The sequence below is a fragment of the Anguilla anguilla genome, chromosome 1, assembly GCF_013347855.1.
Source record: "Anguilla anguilla isolate fAngAng1 chromosome 1, fAngAng1.pri, whole genome shotgun sequence".
In the NCBI taxonomy this organism is placed as follows: Eukaryota; Metazoa; Chordata; class Actinopteri; order Anguilliformes; family Anguillidae; genus Anguilla; species Anguilla anguilla.
In genome coordinates, this window is record NC_049201.1 from 25,326,388 (window position 1) to 25,344,273 (window position 17,886).

A 17,886-nucleotide genomic window follows, 5' to 3' on the forward strand; every position below is an offset into this window, starting at 1 on the left:
CACACGCACATACACACACACACAGAAACACACCTAACAACAAGAGTTTATCAGACTTGCTTTTCATTCCACTTCACAGGCGTAGTTACTGACCGCTATCATTTTTATTAAAGGATGTCGTGTAATGCATTCATACAATAAATGCAATCTCACCTCAACCAGCGACAATTTGCATGCTCCCAGTCACCCACGTGGGTGATGCACAGCGGCCATTATGCGTCAGAATGCTCCCCACATATTAACGCGGGTTAGAGAGGGAGGAATTATTTAGTCAATTATGCAGGCGGGTAATTATAATCTCATCTCGAACTGCGTAAGAGCTCCAGTTGCCGTGCCGTATTTTTGTTTGAAAGCAGGTGCGGTATTTTTAGCTTTTTTAACCTGGGACTACGATATTTCGGGCAAAATTAAGCCTCCCGGTCTGAGAAGCAGCGCGAACACATCTCCCCGCGCTCTCGATATCTTAATCGCGCTCCATTTACCTGCCGAGATGAGCTAGAGGGCAAACACGCCTGTCTGCTGATATTAGTCAGGTTTCCTGCTACACGGAGATAAGTGCAGGTTTCCATTTAATCTGAAAACGTGGCTTTCACACGTCGTAATTTACATTTAAATAAAAGCAACCGTTTCAGATCCGCACAACCCACAACCAAACAAAAATAACGCATTCGGTACTTTTAATGAGTACATCGTGAGTAAAGGTCAACACTGTTTAAATAAAACTATAACTGGCATCTAAAACCGTGACTTCATTCAACAATAACCATTTTTGCTCGTACAGAACAGAAACACATATTATACTGATACATATTTTACACATTATCCACTGCTGTGGCCCAACATTAATGTAAATAAGCTTTGAAACAACGCTGCCCCCAATCCTCCACAGACACCGCAGAGGCAGGAATGTAATTTGTCTACTGCGCCTCCCCACCCTTTCCACGGGCAGAGTAGCTGATACAGGCATTTGCTGGAGGTGCCTGGTGACCAGTTCTGACAACCATCTGCTTAAGGTACACTGCGCTCTCCCCTCCCATCAGTCTCTGTCCACAGGCTCACACCTGGCAACCCGCCCTGAGCCATGGAGGGGAAGGGAGGGGGGGGGGTGCTGCAGGAACGCTCTGAAGGTGTATGTTGTGCAGGGAAAAGTCTTTTACTTTTTCAAGGCGGGTCAGGTTTTAACCAGGGAGGAAGGGGGTTGGGGGTAGCGGCTGTGTTGGGGGGGAGGGGGGGGGGGTGGATGGGACCTGCCAGCTAGCGTACCTGGGATGGTGCGCGGGATCCTGAAGCAGCCCTGTAGCCCCAGTTAGGTTAGACCGTACATTCAGCCTGAACTGTAACTGTCCCAGCTAAGAGGAGATGGGAACTGTGGCTGAGCTCAGGCTGGTGGGGCTTGGAGTTTAGCCCAGTTTCTGTGACGCGGCCCAGCGTGAGCCACCAAAGAGGCTTCCAACCCCACACAGGCCTTACGTTACATTACATGCATATAGCAGACGCTCGTATCCAGAGTGACTTACACAATTTTTACATCGCATTTACATTGCATTCATTAATACAGCAGGATATACACTGAAGCAATGCAGGTTAAGTACCTTGCTCAAGGGTAAAACAGCAGTGTCCTACCCGGGAATCGAACCTGTGACCTTTAGGTGACAAGACCAGTTTCTAACCCAGTTTCTAATCTCTCCCTCAAAAAACGAAAAAAAACGTATCGTAAGTACACGCACACAAGCCTCTGGGGAAAGGTCAAACACTACCCTAACACCAGCACCGGGGCAATGCAATACTATGACTTTCGCCAAGGTGACAAAATATTGGCCAAACTACTAAACTTGAAAACTGCCGCTATAGCTCAAAATAAATACATGAAAATAATGGACGCCAGATGCTAACGGACCCATGCAACACAAACTCCACTAGCAACAATACAGGAGAAAGTGCATTTACCTCAATGCATAATGTGCAGCAAAGGGACGTCGCATTAGCAATGCGCTAGCACACCCTGGAGGACGTACGAGCACACTCGAGGAGAAACGGCTTCAAACCTCGCTAGCGCCGAGTGGCCCTTTCCTCGCGCGGCTCGCTTGCGTCGACGGGAGGGTTCGCGCGTAGCGGCGTGCGTTCGTATGCGTGCCCACGCCCGTCCGTTTGTTTGTTTGTTTGTTTGTTTGTTTGTTTGTTTGCTTGCTGTGCGCTAACGCGAGCGTGCTGTTTATGCGTGAGCACGCGCGGGGGCTCCCGCGACAAATCACGGCGGTCCGCTAACGAGACGCGCGGTAAAAACCCCCCGCCGGGATTAGGCGCGCTCGCGTCGCCACGGAGACGGGGCCTCCGAGACCTCCGACGAGCGAAGGCTCGCCGGCGCGAAGCGTCGCCGGGGAGAACTTGAAAAAAAAAAAAAAAATCCAATCTTCGGAAGCCCGTGGAAAAAAAAAAAAAAAAAAAAAAATTACAAATTAAAATTAACAACCTGACGCTCGGGGGAATTAAGGCGGCTCATTAAGGAGGAGAACCGGGCTCGGCGGAACTCTCCGCGCGTGGGGCCGGCCCCGCCTCCGAGCGCTCGGGCCTGTTTTTCCTCGTCGATAAAATAATCGGCGGCGGCGACGACTGCAGAGATGCATTATCCCTGCCGCGCAATTATAAAAGCATATTTGCGCGAGCAGCACTGGCGTACTGAGTGAATTTTATTTTTTGCGCTTAGGGGGGGCGGCGGTGTAGTGTAATGGGTAAGGAGCTGGTCTTGTAACCTTAAGGTCACAGGTTCGATTCCCGGGTAGGACACTGCCATTGTACCCTTGAGCTAGGTACTTAACCTGCATTGCTACAGTATATATCCAGCTGTATAAATGGATGCAATGTAAATGCTATGTAAAAGTTGTGTAAGTCGCTCTGGATAAGAGCGTCTGCTAAATGCCTGTAATGTAATGTAATGCTTAGTTGTATGAAACTGTGTTGGGTGTATGTTCCAGACCACGCTGTTCCGGAATGATCTCAGTTGAAGGGTATCACTGGACATATGAGAAAAGTCTACTGTACTGAAAGGGAGTGAAGCTGATGGCTAAAGTCCCTTGTGCACTGCTCACAGATTGCTTTAGCTTTCCTTCCTCTTAATCTCAAACTGTTGTTCTGCAATACATAACCCGGCTCTACTGCCATGGCATCAAGGAGCTGTCTCAACTAGCAGCTCCTTCTGCCAGCAGTGACATTTAAAAAGCCTGTCGTTTTGCAAAGACGGCCCAAAACATGCAGAATGTGCGTGTGTGTGTGTACAGATATACACATTTGCATTCATACACACAAGTGCACTGTTTTGTATGTGTGTATATATAGTCCCCTTTTTCTTGTTTGGATTCTCATTTGCATAGGACATGCACTTGGCCCGCTCATTAAGATCAAGATTACGATAATTAAGATATATTTAGAGTTTCCGTGTGCGTGTGCACACGGAAACATGAAATATTTCTTAATTATGTACGTGTTTATGTATATAGAGCAAGCATACATGTGTGGTACACTGAGATTATTACTTACATCATAATTACAGTTGTGGTTGCAGTTCCAGTTAGGCTAATTTCAGTATTCCATTGAAAGGAGTACTTAACAACACAACGTCTACATTACTGTGACATCTGGGTTTTAAACTGATCACCGTTTCTTAGTTTACTGGCACAAAATCTGTTGCTCTTAAGAAAACACCAAGCACCGACAGACAACAAACTGTAGTAGGTGAATTGAAATAAGTGCTTGCTCCCTCCTGTAGTACTGTGCGGAGCAGCATTGCGTACTTTAGGGAGTCTCTGGCACCAGGAACTCGAGAGGCGCGACGGTTCGTTCCAAACCGGGGGAAGATAAAGAGGAGACGCGCGGTCCTACCTGAGGTTTGGGGACGAAGGCCCGGCCGGGGATGGTGAAGCAGCTCTTGACCGTGCAGAGGTACTGCGCCATCACTGACAACCGGCTCCTCTGCCTGCTGCCCGTGCTAGCAGTCAGCCTCTAACCAGAGAGAGAGAAAGAGAGCACGGTTACCAAACACACACACACACGCAAAGTGACAAACTGAGCGTGCTCACAACACGTCCCCCCTCATCTATCTTCACTGGCTGTGACAGCTCACATCAAGGTTAGCCTTCAGGGACATAGCTCTTATGACTTATGGACTTAAGGTATCCTCATGTACTATTTTGCTTTTGGAAATAAACAATTTAACTGAATATGTGCTATTTTTCTCGCTGTTTTTAACTTTGGCAGTGTCCACAAGCTCCACTTTACCTTTGTAAACAGCAAACCTCCGAGACTATGAATATTAAAACAGCGGTGAGACGTTATTGTTGTCATGCTATGACAGCCCCGTTAACTTGCCGTGTTAAAGAGCATCTGCCAAACTAATAAACAATAAAAAAAGCACATAACAATAAAACTACGGTAGCAGACGCGGCACTCGTTACGAAGATTCAAGTCCCTGTAAATCGCACATTAGTGAGGAACTACACGTCAGTCACGATGACGTCACTGAGGGGAGGGACCACCGGCCGCGTACTGAGAGAACACAAACCTCCGCGACCTCCTTCTGGAAGGTGAGGGTGAGCCGGGTGCGTCCGAAATGGAAGGGGCCGTCCCGGTTGGACATGTTCTCCAGCCACTTGATGATGAGGGGGGTGGAGACGCTGAAGGGCAGGTTCCCGATGACGTGCAGGTTGGGCGGCTCTGAGGGGGCGGAGCGGGCGATGACACCATTGATATCGGATTCAAAAAAGGGTTCGTTTGGGCTCTGAACCTCACGGTAAATCTATCGCTACAAACATGGCCGTGTGTTTCGAGTTTTTTTTTTTAAACGAAGCCTCACTGTTACATCACTGCTGATAGCCACAAACCACCAGAGACACCAACTGTGTAACCCAATCTCCTGTCCTGGACAACGCCTGCAGTATGACAGAGCCCTGGTAACGTAGCTGGCTTATTTCTTAAACAGCACATGCAACTCGAGTTCTAGTCTAGTGTCTGCGGGTAGGCCGTCTGCTGCAAAGCCGAACGCGTCATCCCAACTCACCGTCCTCCCACTTCCGGGCGACGTTTGAGGGAAAGCCCCTGTCCATCCGGTAGGTGAGAATGTCTCCGTGGACGATCCTCACTTTTCCTGGAGCCGCCTCCGACAAGAGCTGTGGAGAAGAGCGCGTAGTAAATTCACAGCCGTTTGGCTAATCCACCCACCAGGGAATTAAGGTTAGCAGCTCTCAAACGGTGCACATATGCGCATGCATAAACCAGTACCGCAAGATATAAAGTACATATGGCTTACACGGCATAGAGGTCAAAATAAATGGCAACAGTTTACTTCAAGTGGGTCATAATACTATAATAACAGCATAATGCATCATTGTCATCTAACTATTGTCATAAGCATCCATATATCTTACAACCAGCTTATGGCATCTGAACTTCATCTGTCTGCAGGTGTTAGTTCACTAATAATGTAAAGTCTATTACATGCGTAATAACATTACGTCAGTTCTTATTAATGGGTCAATAAGATTATGTCCAGGGATATTTCCACTATTTTGAGCTGATAAAGACATTATGAACCACCACTTACACGCAATACACATCGCCGTGTTTTGTGTGTTCACTTCAACGTGTTCTTAAAGTCTGTTTAAACCAAAGACGAGGGGCAGACAATTCAAACATAATTTTCTTGAACGAGACCTCAAACAGACAATTACCCGTCATTGTGCAAGCTGCAATGGACAATTATAATCAAAGGCCCTACAGAGAATTTCCCCCCGTTCCCTCGTACACAATTTCTACAAACAAACTGAAATGACAAATACAGCCATTATACACCATTGTTATAGATACAGGACTGGCAAACTAGAGCTTGTTCATTTGCTTTGAGTGGCTATACTGCCTGTTGTGTAAATTACCAGCTCTTGAAATTCATCAAACATGAACATCACATTATTAAATACAGTAGGAGGCCGTATATATATTCAAACAACAGGTACATTAAAAATTCACTGATGCAGCATCCAATGTGTTTTCATGTTTTTCATCTTCAACTGAAAAGAGTTCACTGAGGATAACAGATAATACCTTCCAAAATAAAGGACCCCTTACAGCAAAAGATCTTTCATTTTCCACCTTCACAAGCTCTAACATTCTCATGTAAGATTAAATGCATCTGTGTATAGACCACACAGGGAACTTGCAACAAAGCACACAAACAAAAAAGAGAAATACAGCCTCGCGGTTGTATGCCTTCGCCAACCAAGGCAAAAATGTGTTTTGTGAGGTCACAGTGACCGTGACCTTTGACCACCAAAATCTAATCAGTTCATCCTTGAGTCCAAGTGGAAGTTTGTGCCAAATTTGAAGAAATTCCCTGAAGGCGTTCCTGAGATATCACGTTCACGAGAATCGGGACGGACGGACAGACGGAAGGACGGACGGACAACCCAAAAACATAATGCCTCCGCCCACGGTTGTGCCGTCACGGAGGTATAAAAACAGCAACAACAAAGTTGTTTTGTTGCTTTCTGGACTTACCAAACTGCTTGTGGCGAGAAAACCGCATTTGCACTGATTTGTGAGCGATAGTTAAGGATGAACGTTAACTGAATCCCAGCCTTCCGAGTTCTTTCACGTCTCCGATGGACATTCAAGTCGGTGTGCGCTCGAGAGCGCCCCCTACCTGCAAGCTCGGGATGAAGCGGGTGTCCTTCTCCACCACCAGCAGGTCGGCGGCGCCGGCGTTGAGGATGGACCGGGTCAGACCGCCAGGGCCCGGGCCTACCTCACACACGTGTGCGTCCTTTAGGTTGCCCGCCTGCCGCACGATTTTATCTACACGCAAACACGAACGGAAAAACACCACAGATTACTAATGATATTAGAGCAAGGAAAGCATGGCAGCAGTTGAATTAATGCCACAGTGCTTACATATTGCTGTCATAAGCATGATATAACAACATAGTTGTAACTTGTCAGGGCAGCATATGAGAGCTTACTGACAAATGCCATAACACTGCAATACCGCAGGCTGTTATTGTGATAGTGTTTTAACATTGGATATTACTTGCAATGCACTGTGTTGTCTGGTTATGACAAATGTATGACATGCTTACAGCATGAAGTCAGCTTTATGAAATGTAGTTCTAGCAAAGAGTTATGTTACATCAAGGCTAGATTACATTCTGGTTACCAGGATCATTTTGATTGAAAATGCCAAAATTACTGTGTACCCACTCAAAGTGTAAAATAACTATTCAACAAAATCTCAGTTTTGATTTTCTACATTTTTCTCCAAATCATCAGAGTGAATAAAATACTTTATGCTAATTACTTAAGCAAACGTTACTTTTGTTTGCTGATGCACTAATCAAATACTTGTCTCACAAGGAAACGCATAATCACATGTGATTCATGTGTTATTTTCGTTTTTCCCAGTCAATGAACCAACCTCATGACTAACCAAGCACTGAAATCACAAATCTTTGTTTTCTTGATTGCCTCTGACCCAGATGAATATAATTAACCACAGTTTTCATTATATTGAAATAATGGTAAAAAATAAAAACATGGCCATAATAAATGCAACTGAAATCATGATCACAAAGTGTATAACAAAATACCTGACATTTGTTTTTTGCTGGATTAAAAGCTTTGGAAAAAGGACTGGTAGGTACACTGGAGAAGAGCATTGCATTGAGCCAGAAACCCAGAAAACTACAGTATAAGGGAGGAAGTCAGTTGAAAATGTCCCTGTAGCAGACATGCGGTCAATTAAAAATGGTTCCATCTTTTTCTGATTCAGTTATAATATAAAGATGGGAGGCCGAGAAAGAAATTTGCCTTATAACATTCCTGTATTAAATAATTCCCCAAGGACAACCCTGACAAAAAATACTTTAACCTATTTAACTCATAGGTGATTCTGAGCAATAATCGGCATACCTACACATGAAAACGTTCAGTGTTAAATAAACTCTTACAGAGTACATATGGGTCCCTAATGGACTCATATGCACTCTGTTAGAGTTGAATTGACTGGACATTTTACTGTGTAAAGAATTTTGTGGACATGGCAAAGACAAAATCGCTTTCCTTAACAGCTGAAGCTACACAGATGTCACGAGCGTTCTCAGACCCCGTGGGTCTGTGCTACAGAGAGCACCATATAAATAATCTTGGTTTGACACCTTTCATATTCAAGCGACGCCATCTCAGATCGCCTGGCAACACAGTCGAACCGCCGTCTTTTCGCGTTAGCACGAATGCGGTAACGAGGCCACGGGGCACCGGTGCTCTAACGGAAAAGACTGAAACAGCCGGCTCACCCGTGAGCCGCAGGTCCAGTAGAAAGTTCTGAGACAGCTGCTTTTCCGCCCGGAGGTTATACAGTCGGATGATCTCTCCGATGGTCGGGAGAGGGGGAAGGCGGAAGCTCGCCACTTTTCTTGAAGCCGCCATCCCTCACGGCCCTTCGGGGGAAAACAAAAAATAAAAATAAAACAATAGCTGTTCCCACTGGAATATGTGGCGACTACATAGCTCAAGTATAGTAATCTTGCTTCATCTTGCTTCACTTTACAAAGCGCCATCGCTCATGTGTCTTATCCCGTCACCCATGCTACATGCTTCCAGTTGCAACTACTACACTCGGGGTCTGATTTACTAAGACCTTTAGTGTGAGCAAAACCTTTAAGCATATGCGAAATTAATAACACAGCCAAAAATTGGTGCAAAACAAATACCATAACCAATCACTGTGTTGAAAGGTTGTGCGCGTGCTAAAGGTCTTAGTAAATCAGGCCCTTGGACGCTACAATCTAACAGAGCAAAGATATAAAAATACCCTTAATAGAACCCAAGACTAGCAGCAACTAGGGCTGTTTTTTTAAATTATTTTTTCTATTAAATGTGAGCATTTGCATTGCCAATGAGGTGCTGTTTTAAGTGCAATGTTTAAACTAGGCATTGATTAGCATTCATAACTGTATTATTAGTTTATTATGCATTGTGTGGGAAGTGTTATTTTGTAGTGCAGCTCATATAGCTACCCGTTATACACATCTCCACATTCAGATTTTCACTCTACATGTGATTTTGCAGATTGTTATGCACGCACTGCTCAGTAAATGGCACTGTGGAATGCTCCATCAGAGAATGAACCCAGCAGCCTTCAATTTACAAGGGAGCATTCCTAACAAAGCAAAGTGCAACACCACACTGCGAGTACTGAGGCATGCTATGGACCATTCCCCATGTAGGCCAATATGCTGCAGTGCATAGACAGGTGTATGTCTGCAGCATGCATTAATACTATTTGTATATTTAGATTTTGGCCTAGAATATTTCAGGACAATAAGATAGAAAACAAGATGTTTGTTCAGCAAGTCACACATTTGTGTGTATAGTTCCATATAAACTGCTATGGCCTACCTGTCAATCAATCAATCAAAAATTGCCCTGGTGGGCAAATTTTACAATCGGGCTGTCACGCAACACTTGATGGCAGACATTTTCTAAACAGGGAATTACAAACATGGGAAAATCTATTTCAGCCAAGTAGGTTAAAACTGGGGAACAAAAGCCTCCTCAAACTTCACCACATAAAACCTTGCATACCCTCTTGGTGTTGTCATCCATCTGGCTTTCACATTTGACAGATCTGTACTCAAAGATAAATCCATGGTGAGGAATCTGGATTACCATAAGTCATATATCTGAGGACTGTTGCCTGGAACCAGCCTAGTCTCACGTGACAATGTGTGATGCTGTCTACTATTCTGCCCATATTTGTAATGAGCGACAGCTGCAGAACCCATCACTGTGCCCTATATAACAGGGTTGGCTGGTCCTCTCCGTCAAGAAGATGTGACCGACACTGGTACGTCTTTATTCATAAAGCCATGCTCAATATGCTACCTCCTTATTTGTCTTTACTTCTGGTCTGGAATGCCACCACATACTGTACCCATTTTCCCAGGTAAACTCCAATCTCGATCTGCATTCTCCTTCACTGGAATATGTAACAAAATACACTAAAGATAGTGTCGTTCATGCTAAGAAAATTCCAGTGCTTGATTTTAAGCTTAATGCACCTGTTTGTGCTTGTCTTAAGTGATGTTTGTTCCGCAGTAGCTCAACGACATTGCAGATGAGGGTCTCTCCCTCCATGCATCCCTGAGATTTAAATAAAGGTTGAATGAATGAATGAATCAGTCACCAGGGACCAATTTAGGACCTAAAGAAACAGAAGCACGTATGGCCATATGACAGCTAGTTTCTTCATCAGTGCAGAATACAATCATGACTACAACTACGTTACAGGGCCCTGCCATAAAGTCTAACTTTATGGGGGCAATCCAACATCAAATGTCATTTCAGGGTTTGTGATGACCAGGCACCAAGGGATTGTCAAATAATTTAAGAAAAATAAATTCTTAACTAGGAATTAACTGATTTTCTCGAATATTGGGTATAACACCAAATATTTACGAGACAGATCTAGTATTGTAGGACCAAACATAATGCAATCACCTACAAAACATGAAGTGTTCCACTCATCCTTTATTGAACCACTTTTTTTTGTGGGAGGCAACACGAATGTATGGAACGGAAAACACTGTAGAATACACTGTTACCGATTGCCACCCAGTGGTAATATGGCTATTGTGCACAACAGGAGCGCAGTTTCTCAATATAATTTCTCCACAGCTCGATTGTGTTGACTGGATAGCCAGCCATGGCTAAGGTGACGTCTGAAACAGATTTCAGATTCAGCTTTCTCGCAGGGATAGTTTTATAGTTGTATAACATGAAGTAGTATTAATAATATTGCCACTAAAGGCTAGATAGTAGAGCAGTCTTGCCTAGTCTAGTTATTTGTAACTTCGGTAACTAGCTAGCTAGCACATCAAGCTCATAATACCAGTTTGTTACATTGAGAATTATAAGACCACATTTTGTAAGATAGTTAGCACTACCTACCAATGTAATTTCATAACGTTACAATACGGACCCATATATGTAAACATTACTATATAGACAGTTATGCTAGCTCACGTTAATCAGTAATGTTTGACATGCGACTAATCAGATGTGGTATTTTAGCGAATATAACTAGTCTAATGTGTTAGTTTAGGTAAATTGTGGTGTGCTACTGTAGGCTACTGAGCTTGAAACGTGCTTAAATTTCGCCATGTAATTCACGGAAATTGTTTCATTTCCCAACTCCTGCCTGCTTCAGCTCAAACCCGACTTTTGCTTTTTACAATTGCATTTCAAAATGCAAATTTCAACAAAGGCATGTTAAAATAGCGAACTAATAGTCAATATAAAAACACGTTTCTCACCAGGATGATGACGTTGCTGCTGGGGAAGATGGCGTCATTAATTGACAGCAGTGTTATCCAGAGAGCTTGCAAGCCTTACAAATCACGACCAATCATTTTAGTTAAGGCGGGATTACCCTTTATTCATGAATGTGTCGCGTTCATGTAGGTGGCGCTGCGGTTGCGCAAAACTGGTCCTACTGAAGGTCAGGGATGTACAATTAAGCATGGTAGGTCAGTGAATATATGCAACTTGAAGCCATAAAATGAACCGTTCACAATGAATCAGAGTTAATTTCCCACACATATAAATCAAAAGAACACGAGAAAAGTGGCACGGGAACAAATCATTCACAGAGTGTTCACATTACTCACAACTAGTAATGCTATAGGCTACTGTAAAACAATACACACATTGTTTCAAGTGATATATTCATTGGATGAATACTGAAATTTTCATTGTAAAAATTTAAATGCTATACAAACAAATTGTTAAAGGACCCACACCATATTTAAATGCAGCAAAGCAGCAGTCTGTAAGAAAAAACAATATATCCCCCTTTCAAATAAAAACATTTTTAAAAGGTGAGAATAAAAGTTTGTGGTATATTGCAAGCCATTGTATTCCATTTGTGAGGTTTATGAGGTTTGGATATGATAGCGTAGACATAACCACACCAGTTATGTACACCTTGACTATGACAATGAACACATACTGGCTTGTGCTGTCTCTCTGGTTGAAAATCCTCCAGTGGATCTACCATTGATTCTGCACTAGAAATAACATGCAGCTTAGTTTCAGGGGTTCCAGAAAGGTCATGCATTAGAGATTATCCTATTGTTGTTCATGGTATTGCAGAACACAGCAGTGATCCAAGAGACCTCTACAATACAGATTTTACACCAACTGCTTTTTATGTGTGAAAATCAGTTTACCAGCAGAGACAGTGGGACAGGGAGAAGAGAATACGTTTTATCCTGCTTATACATTTGCTTGTAGCATTTACGTTCCAAGTAACAATAATATTCAACATATTCTTCAACTAAATCACAGATTGTCCTTAAGCTGGGTGTTTCATAACTGGAACTACATTGGCCCCAGAGAGCAACTATGCCTACAATTAGTGCCTGTTTTTAAGGTGGAAACAAGACCAGTGCCTTAAGAATGGAGACACCTGGCCTAGAATAAGGAAGTATAGAGGATGGAAGGAACACAGGAGTTACTACAGAGAATCTGTGGTAATATCAAATGGGCTTCACTAGATGGCACTGCTTGCACATACTCCACAGTGCAATGTTTAAGGCAGCACTAAACTGCTATCAAGAAACAGAATGGAATTAAACTACTTTCATTGTCTTCTCAAAGCAGGGTTTTACCCTTCAAAGCCTGGCAACTCCAGGGAGCTAAAACCTGTCATTAGTACCACTCAGTTACAGCATCTACATTACGCATGTGCTGACAGACGCAAAAACTCACACTCTTGTTCCCTCAGCCTTTTAATTTATTCAGGTGAAAGCTTATGTGTTTGCAAGTGCAATGTTTTGTATCATATTGCCTCAACATTTAAAGTTTAGTACACTGCCTTTGCCCTGTTCTTGAGAAAAGAAAATATTCCTGGAGATTCATGCTTTGATGCCACTTAAGACATACATCCTCTTCCTACCACTAGGCCAGGGGTCTTTCGTTCAGAGCTTCAGTAAGTATTCATACAAGGGATAGCAGGAACAAGAACAACCACTTTCATTTCTCTGTGGCACATTTGGCTTCTCTGAGCCTAAGTTAGCTTGCAATGCAACCGAACACATCAAAGCTACCTCTTCTCTTTTGATAATGTTCACTCTGTAGCACAGGAAGCTAATGTTGCCCAATGCTTTTACACCCCCCCCCCCCCCCCCCTATATTTCAGATTTTACCCCACCTCCCTCCTTAGCTAAGCTAAGCTAAGCAAGTGTGGGCTTGGTTAGTACTCGGACAAATGGTGCAAAATGGCTGCCGTGCATCACCCAGGTGTGTGCTACACATTGGTGGTGAGTGAGATGAGTTCCCACTCATCACTGTAAAGCACTTTGAGATTTCAGAAAAGTGCTGTATACATGCAATGATTCATTCATTCATTCACCTCCCCACATAGACATGAAAACAGAACACTCAGGAAACCCAACAGGAAGTATTCCTTTTTCAGGTCTCCTTGCTTTGTTTTCTTCGTCTCACACGTCAAGCACATATTGGAAATGTCAGGAGAGTGTCTATTCCATCCACGTAGCATTCATCTTATCAGGCCTTTTCCGTTCCTCTCAGATACTGAGAAAGGAATCTATGCTTTTATCATATCCCCACTTCATATCTGCAGCGCTACGCTTGCAGGTGTTCCATCCGCTCTTTTTACAACTGCAGATGCTGTAAAAACTTTAGCTTTCATAGTCCTTCCTTTCCTGCATTTCCAAGGGAGTTGTGTTGCTCCGACTACGAAAAAGCACACCACAGGAGACACAGTCTGTTTCTCAATAGCACACTCTCCGCATATATTTTAGGAATGCTAATATCATTTACATTTTAGTCTGTAATAAAACCCATTAAAAATATACACTTGCTTTGTGTGCTCCCATATTGTCTATTTATTCTTAATTGCGCAGGGTATCATGGGCGGCAGAGTAGTATAATGGATAAGGAACCGCTCTTGTAACCTGAAGGTCAATTCCCAGGAAGGACACTGCCATTGTACCCTTGAGCAAGGTACTTAACCTGCATTGTTTCAGTATAAATCCAGCTGTATAATTGGATACAATGTAAATGCTATGTAGAATGTTGTGTAAGTCACCCTGGATAAAGGCGTCTGCTAAATGCCTGTAATGTAATGTAATGCAACATGCAATAGCTCATTGGTATATTGCTTTGTGTATTCTACCTGTACCACTTTAGTCAAATAATCTGTTCAAGACACATCATATCTGAATGAACCTGTACCTTAGTAAGATAATATTTCAGTTTTCAGTCAGGTTTTCACAGTAAATCTTGATTTCACTGTCTATGAATTGTTGAATCAACTGGGGTTTGTGTATTGGGTAACTACAGTATTTAATTATTCGCTTGTTTATGAATTCTGACTGCATCATTGTTTTGATTGTGATGATGTGATTTTGCTTCTTATTCTGTTCAGAGCATCGAATGGCTAGTCGGCTAAACAAATTGAACTGAGTCGGTTTATTAATACAAAATCAGAGCATCTTGATTATCGCAACATTATTGACTACCACATGGGGGCAGTGTGGAGAAGCAGTCGTAGAATTAAGCGTGAAACCAGAAACTATCAGATGAAAAACCCCAGTGGGCAAATGCATTTATAAACCACTGTCCTTGATTTGATTCAGCTAATGTCCATGGAATATCGGCCGCGCACATTGCCCTGGTAAATGGGTATTATCAAGCAGAATTATTTTATGTTATTAGAGACGACATTGTCTGAAAAGCTTCCAAATGAAAGCCTCCGAGTAGCGAGCGCATCGTTGAGATTTATTTGTTTGACGTGGCATGAGCTAACTGACAGGCTGGTGTCTTTCCTGCTAAATGCTTTGCATCACGGAGGATTATTCTGGCCCCTAGACGAGGACTTTGCACAGCTGACCTATTAATTATAAACCAAGAAAACAAGAAAACAATGTCTCTTGCTATATTGTGATTTGTGAGGCTACACACGGAGGCTTTTGTGTTCTGGTGAACGAAGTACAATAAAAAATAAAAATTATGAATTACAATTGCATAACAATTTAACATTACAGTACAGATAGGCTAATGGCATCACAGCTCTAGCAGGATACTTTTGAACATCTCCACTGTATGTGTAGGAAATGTGATCTAACTGGGTCATTGTAAACATTTGTAAACAGTGGGGCATGAAGCTAAATCAATTCAAAATGGATTTGGACAATTAGCACATAAATGACAGTACTGCAGCATTTCTGAGGCAGACATTCAGAGAAACATTACAAGCTTATATCACTCGACCTGTGATGGGAATTGCTGAAATTTCCATTGATGAATTTTACTAATCGATCTTCAGGGCACAGGCTCATGATAAATACATACAGAATGAGTGAACCATTTAATGTGACACCACCGCAAGAACATGAACTGTTGTGGTCAGAAGCAATGTTGTCTTCCTCACAAACCACCCCCCCCCCCCCCCCCCCCCCCCGTCAAATCATAATCAAGGGTCAATGTTCTAAATTGGGGTTGGGGTAATTTCCTGTGCACCCTTCTCTCAGTGAAAAAGAGGATACAGTGACGCAGCAGGTCTGGAGGAATTCCCCAGAGAGCTCACAGCACACAGGCCCCTCCCCCTGCCCACCCCCCTCCACGTGGACCAACCAGATTATGTTGCCATGATACCCATGCATCACTGGTGGTTATGTGGGAGTGAGGCTTCGTGAACCCTAAAATGGATGGAGCTATGATGTGCAATATGAATAACTGAATGGTTTGAAAGTCACTTTTTTGTTGCTAATTTTGATTGCTTCGCATGAGTCAGTAAATGACAGCTCATGGTAGCTCCCCTCATTAAATGGTTCATCAAGTGTCGCACTCAAATTACTACAGCCAGTTCCTGTTTGCTAACACGGTTGAGCTGCTCCTCACAGAGCGAACATTGGCTGAATATATTCAGCACATCCAGAATATTCTGACCTCAGTTCTCTGCCTGTCATGGTGGCAAAGGCATTGTACCTGCAAGTGGGCTCTTCAGAAAACCTCCCTCTAAGCAGCTCCCCTAGACACTTACCGTAAAACAGGACATTACATACTATGGGACCATATCAGACGTATTACCTTCAGTTTGGGACCAACTGACCCGCAGAACAACTGTGGGAAGATTTAAAACCAGGGGACACTGCCATTGTGCTCGATACTGTAAAAAACCACAGTGGCTCCTCTGAGGCATTTCAGTGGAGCTTGAGCAATGTGAAAACATGAAATATATGACTGTAAAGTGCAACTCATTGTCAAATTTTTCCCTATTATTATTAGCATAATTAGGGCTATAATTTATGGAGTGAACCTTCAAATAATGTGTTAGCCTGCCTAGTAATGCAGCTTTAATCACTGTGTCTCACAGAGTCTGCCTGTTCTGTTCTGTTCTTTGAAGCCGGGTAATTCAATGTAAATGTTATGCCCCCCGACAGGCCTGTGATGTGGGCAGTGCTGCCAGACGGGGTACCCTGGGTGAAAGGGCAGCCGTTTGAAACCTGGGGAGCCGAAAACCCGCCTCTCCCCCCAGCCGTTTGGAAGTCGGCTGCCGTTAGGCAGGGGGGTTTGAAAAAGGCCACCCGCAAGGGAAAGGCATTTACGCCCCTCTCCCCTAACCCCCCCCGCCCCCCCCCCCCCCCCCCCCCCCCGCCCCCCCCCCCCCCCGCGGCACGAACGAGACACCTGGAAGTAGCTGTGACCGCATCTGCTTCCGTTTAGGAAGACAGCTCAGCGTGTGTCACCTTGGCGCTAAATTGCCCGTGCGGAGACCGGTCGAAGGTTAGTCACCGCAATTTTAACGACCGCCGGAGGGTCATGGTCCGGCATGACCGTGGGTGGAGGATGTACCGACCGTACGCATCGGTTAATGGTTCGCAAGCTGTCCATTTGCATTCGTGATGGAAAAGGCTGAGACGCAGCATGAATTAGAATCGCGGTCGGGGTTTGATGATTGCAGCTCGACTGCACAGCCCCGTTCTTCCCTGTGGCACAATGCACCGTGCTTTAAATTCACGAAATAATGGCTGCATGATCACATACAGGCAACAATGCACAGCCTCATGCAAACTGCATGTGAATTTTCTGGAATGGAACAACATATTGTATGTGTCTGTGTTAGTGTAGCCTACTGTATGTATATTTGTGTGCGTGTGTGTGTGTGTATACATGATTTCAGAGAGAGAAACCGAGAAACAGTATCCTTTAGGTATGAACATGAGTCATATCAATTGAAACACTTGATAAATGCTCACGATTTTAAGGGGACTCTGACTGGTATTTCACCTGTGATTTGAATTTAAGCTGAAAAATATAAATGAACTGAATAAATAATGTAACGCAAGGGTACCCATAATTTTTGAAAACTAATTTTGCCTAAATATAAATTAATTTGTTGGCATTTTGCCCCTCATTCTAAAAAAAATGAACCTTAAACATCTGTTCCAGCATGTACAGTATGTTAATACATAAAACATGTACATACGTACATACTGTACATACATACATACATACATACATACATACATACATTCAGTACATGCCTACACAGAGGGACATATTTTCTCAGAAATATGATATCCCCACTTCTATTCAGACAGCTCTTATTGAATTACAGGACCCTTCTCAGAATCTCTTTAGCCTTCCCTAACCCCACATCTGCTGGAGAGTTCTGGTGGCCAAACTGTGATCTTGGGCCGCCTTCTGCGTTTATCGCCATCCAGTCTTAAGCATTCGGTAACGGCGGTACGGCGGATTAGATTTTCCCGCCTGACCCCCCTCGTAAACCTCTCCGATTCGTTTCTCCTCGCGGAGCCC

The 17,886-nt window shown here is 43.6% G+C and overlaps 1 protein-coding gene across 2 annotated transcripts in view; it reads right to left on the reverse strand.

Moving 5' to 3' along the window:
* The window catches only part of tfb1m (transcription factor B1, mitochondrial), a 31,913-nt gene extending 20,497 nt beyond the window's left edge, over positions 1-11,416 (reverse strand). The window contains exons 1-6 of one of the 2 annotated variants that reach the window (XM_035387796.1): positions 11,355-11,416; positions 8,334-8,477; positions 6,689-6,840; positions 5,051-5,159; positions 4,556-4,707; positions 3,877-3,996 (exon numbers count right to left, since the gene is read on the reverse strand). In XM_035387796.1, coding sequence (XP_035243687.1) covers positions 3,877-3,996; positions 4,556-4,707; positions 5,051-5,159; positions 6,689-6,840; positions 8,334-8,466 — 666 coding nt within the window. In that variant the 5' untranslated portion in view covers positions 8,467-8,477; positions 11,355-11,416. Of the gene's footprint in view, positions 1-3,876; positions 3,997-4,555; positions 4,708-5,050; positions 5,160-6,688; positions 6,841-8,333; positions 8,478-10,100; positions 10,183-11,354 lie in introns of those variants that run through there. The other variant, XM_035387805.1, reaches the window with a different exon arrangement.
* Positions 11,417-17,886: the final 6,470 nt, after the last annotated feature.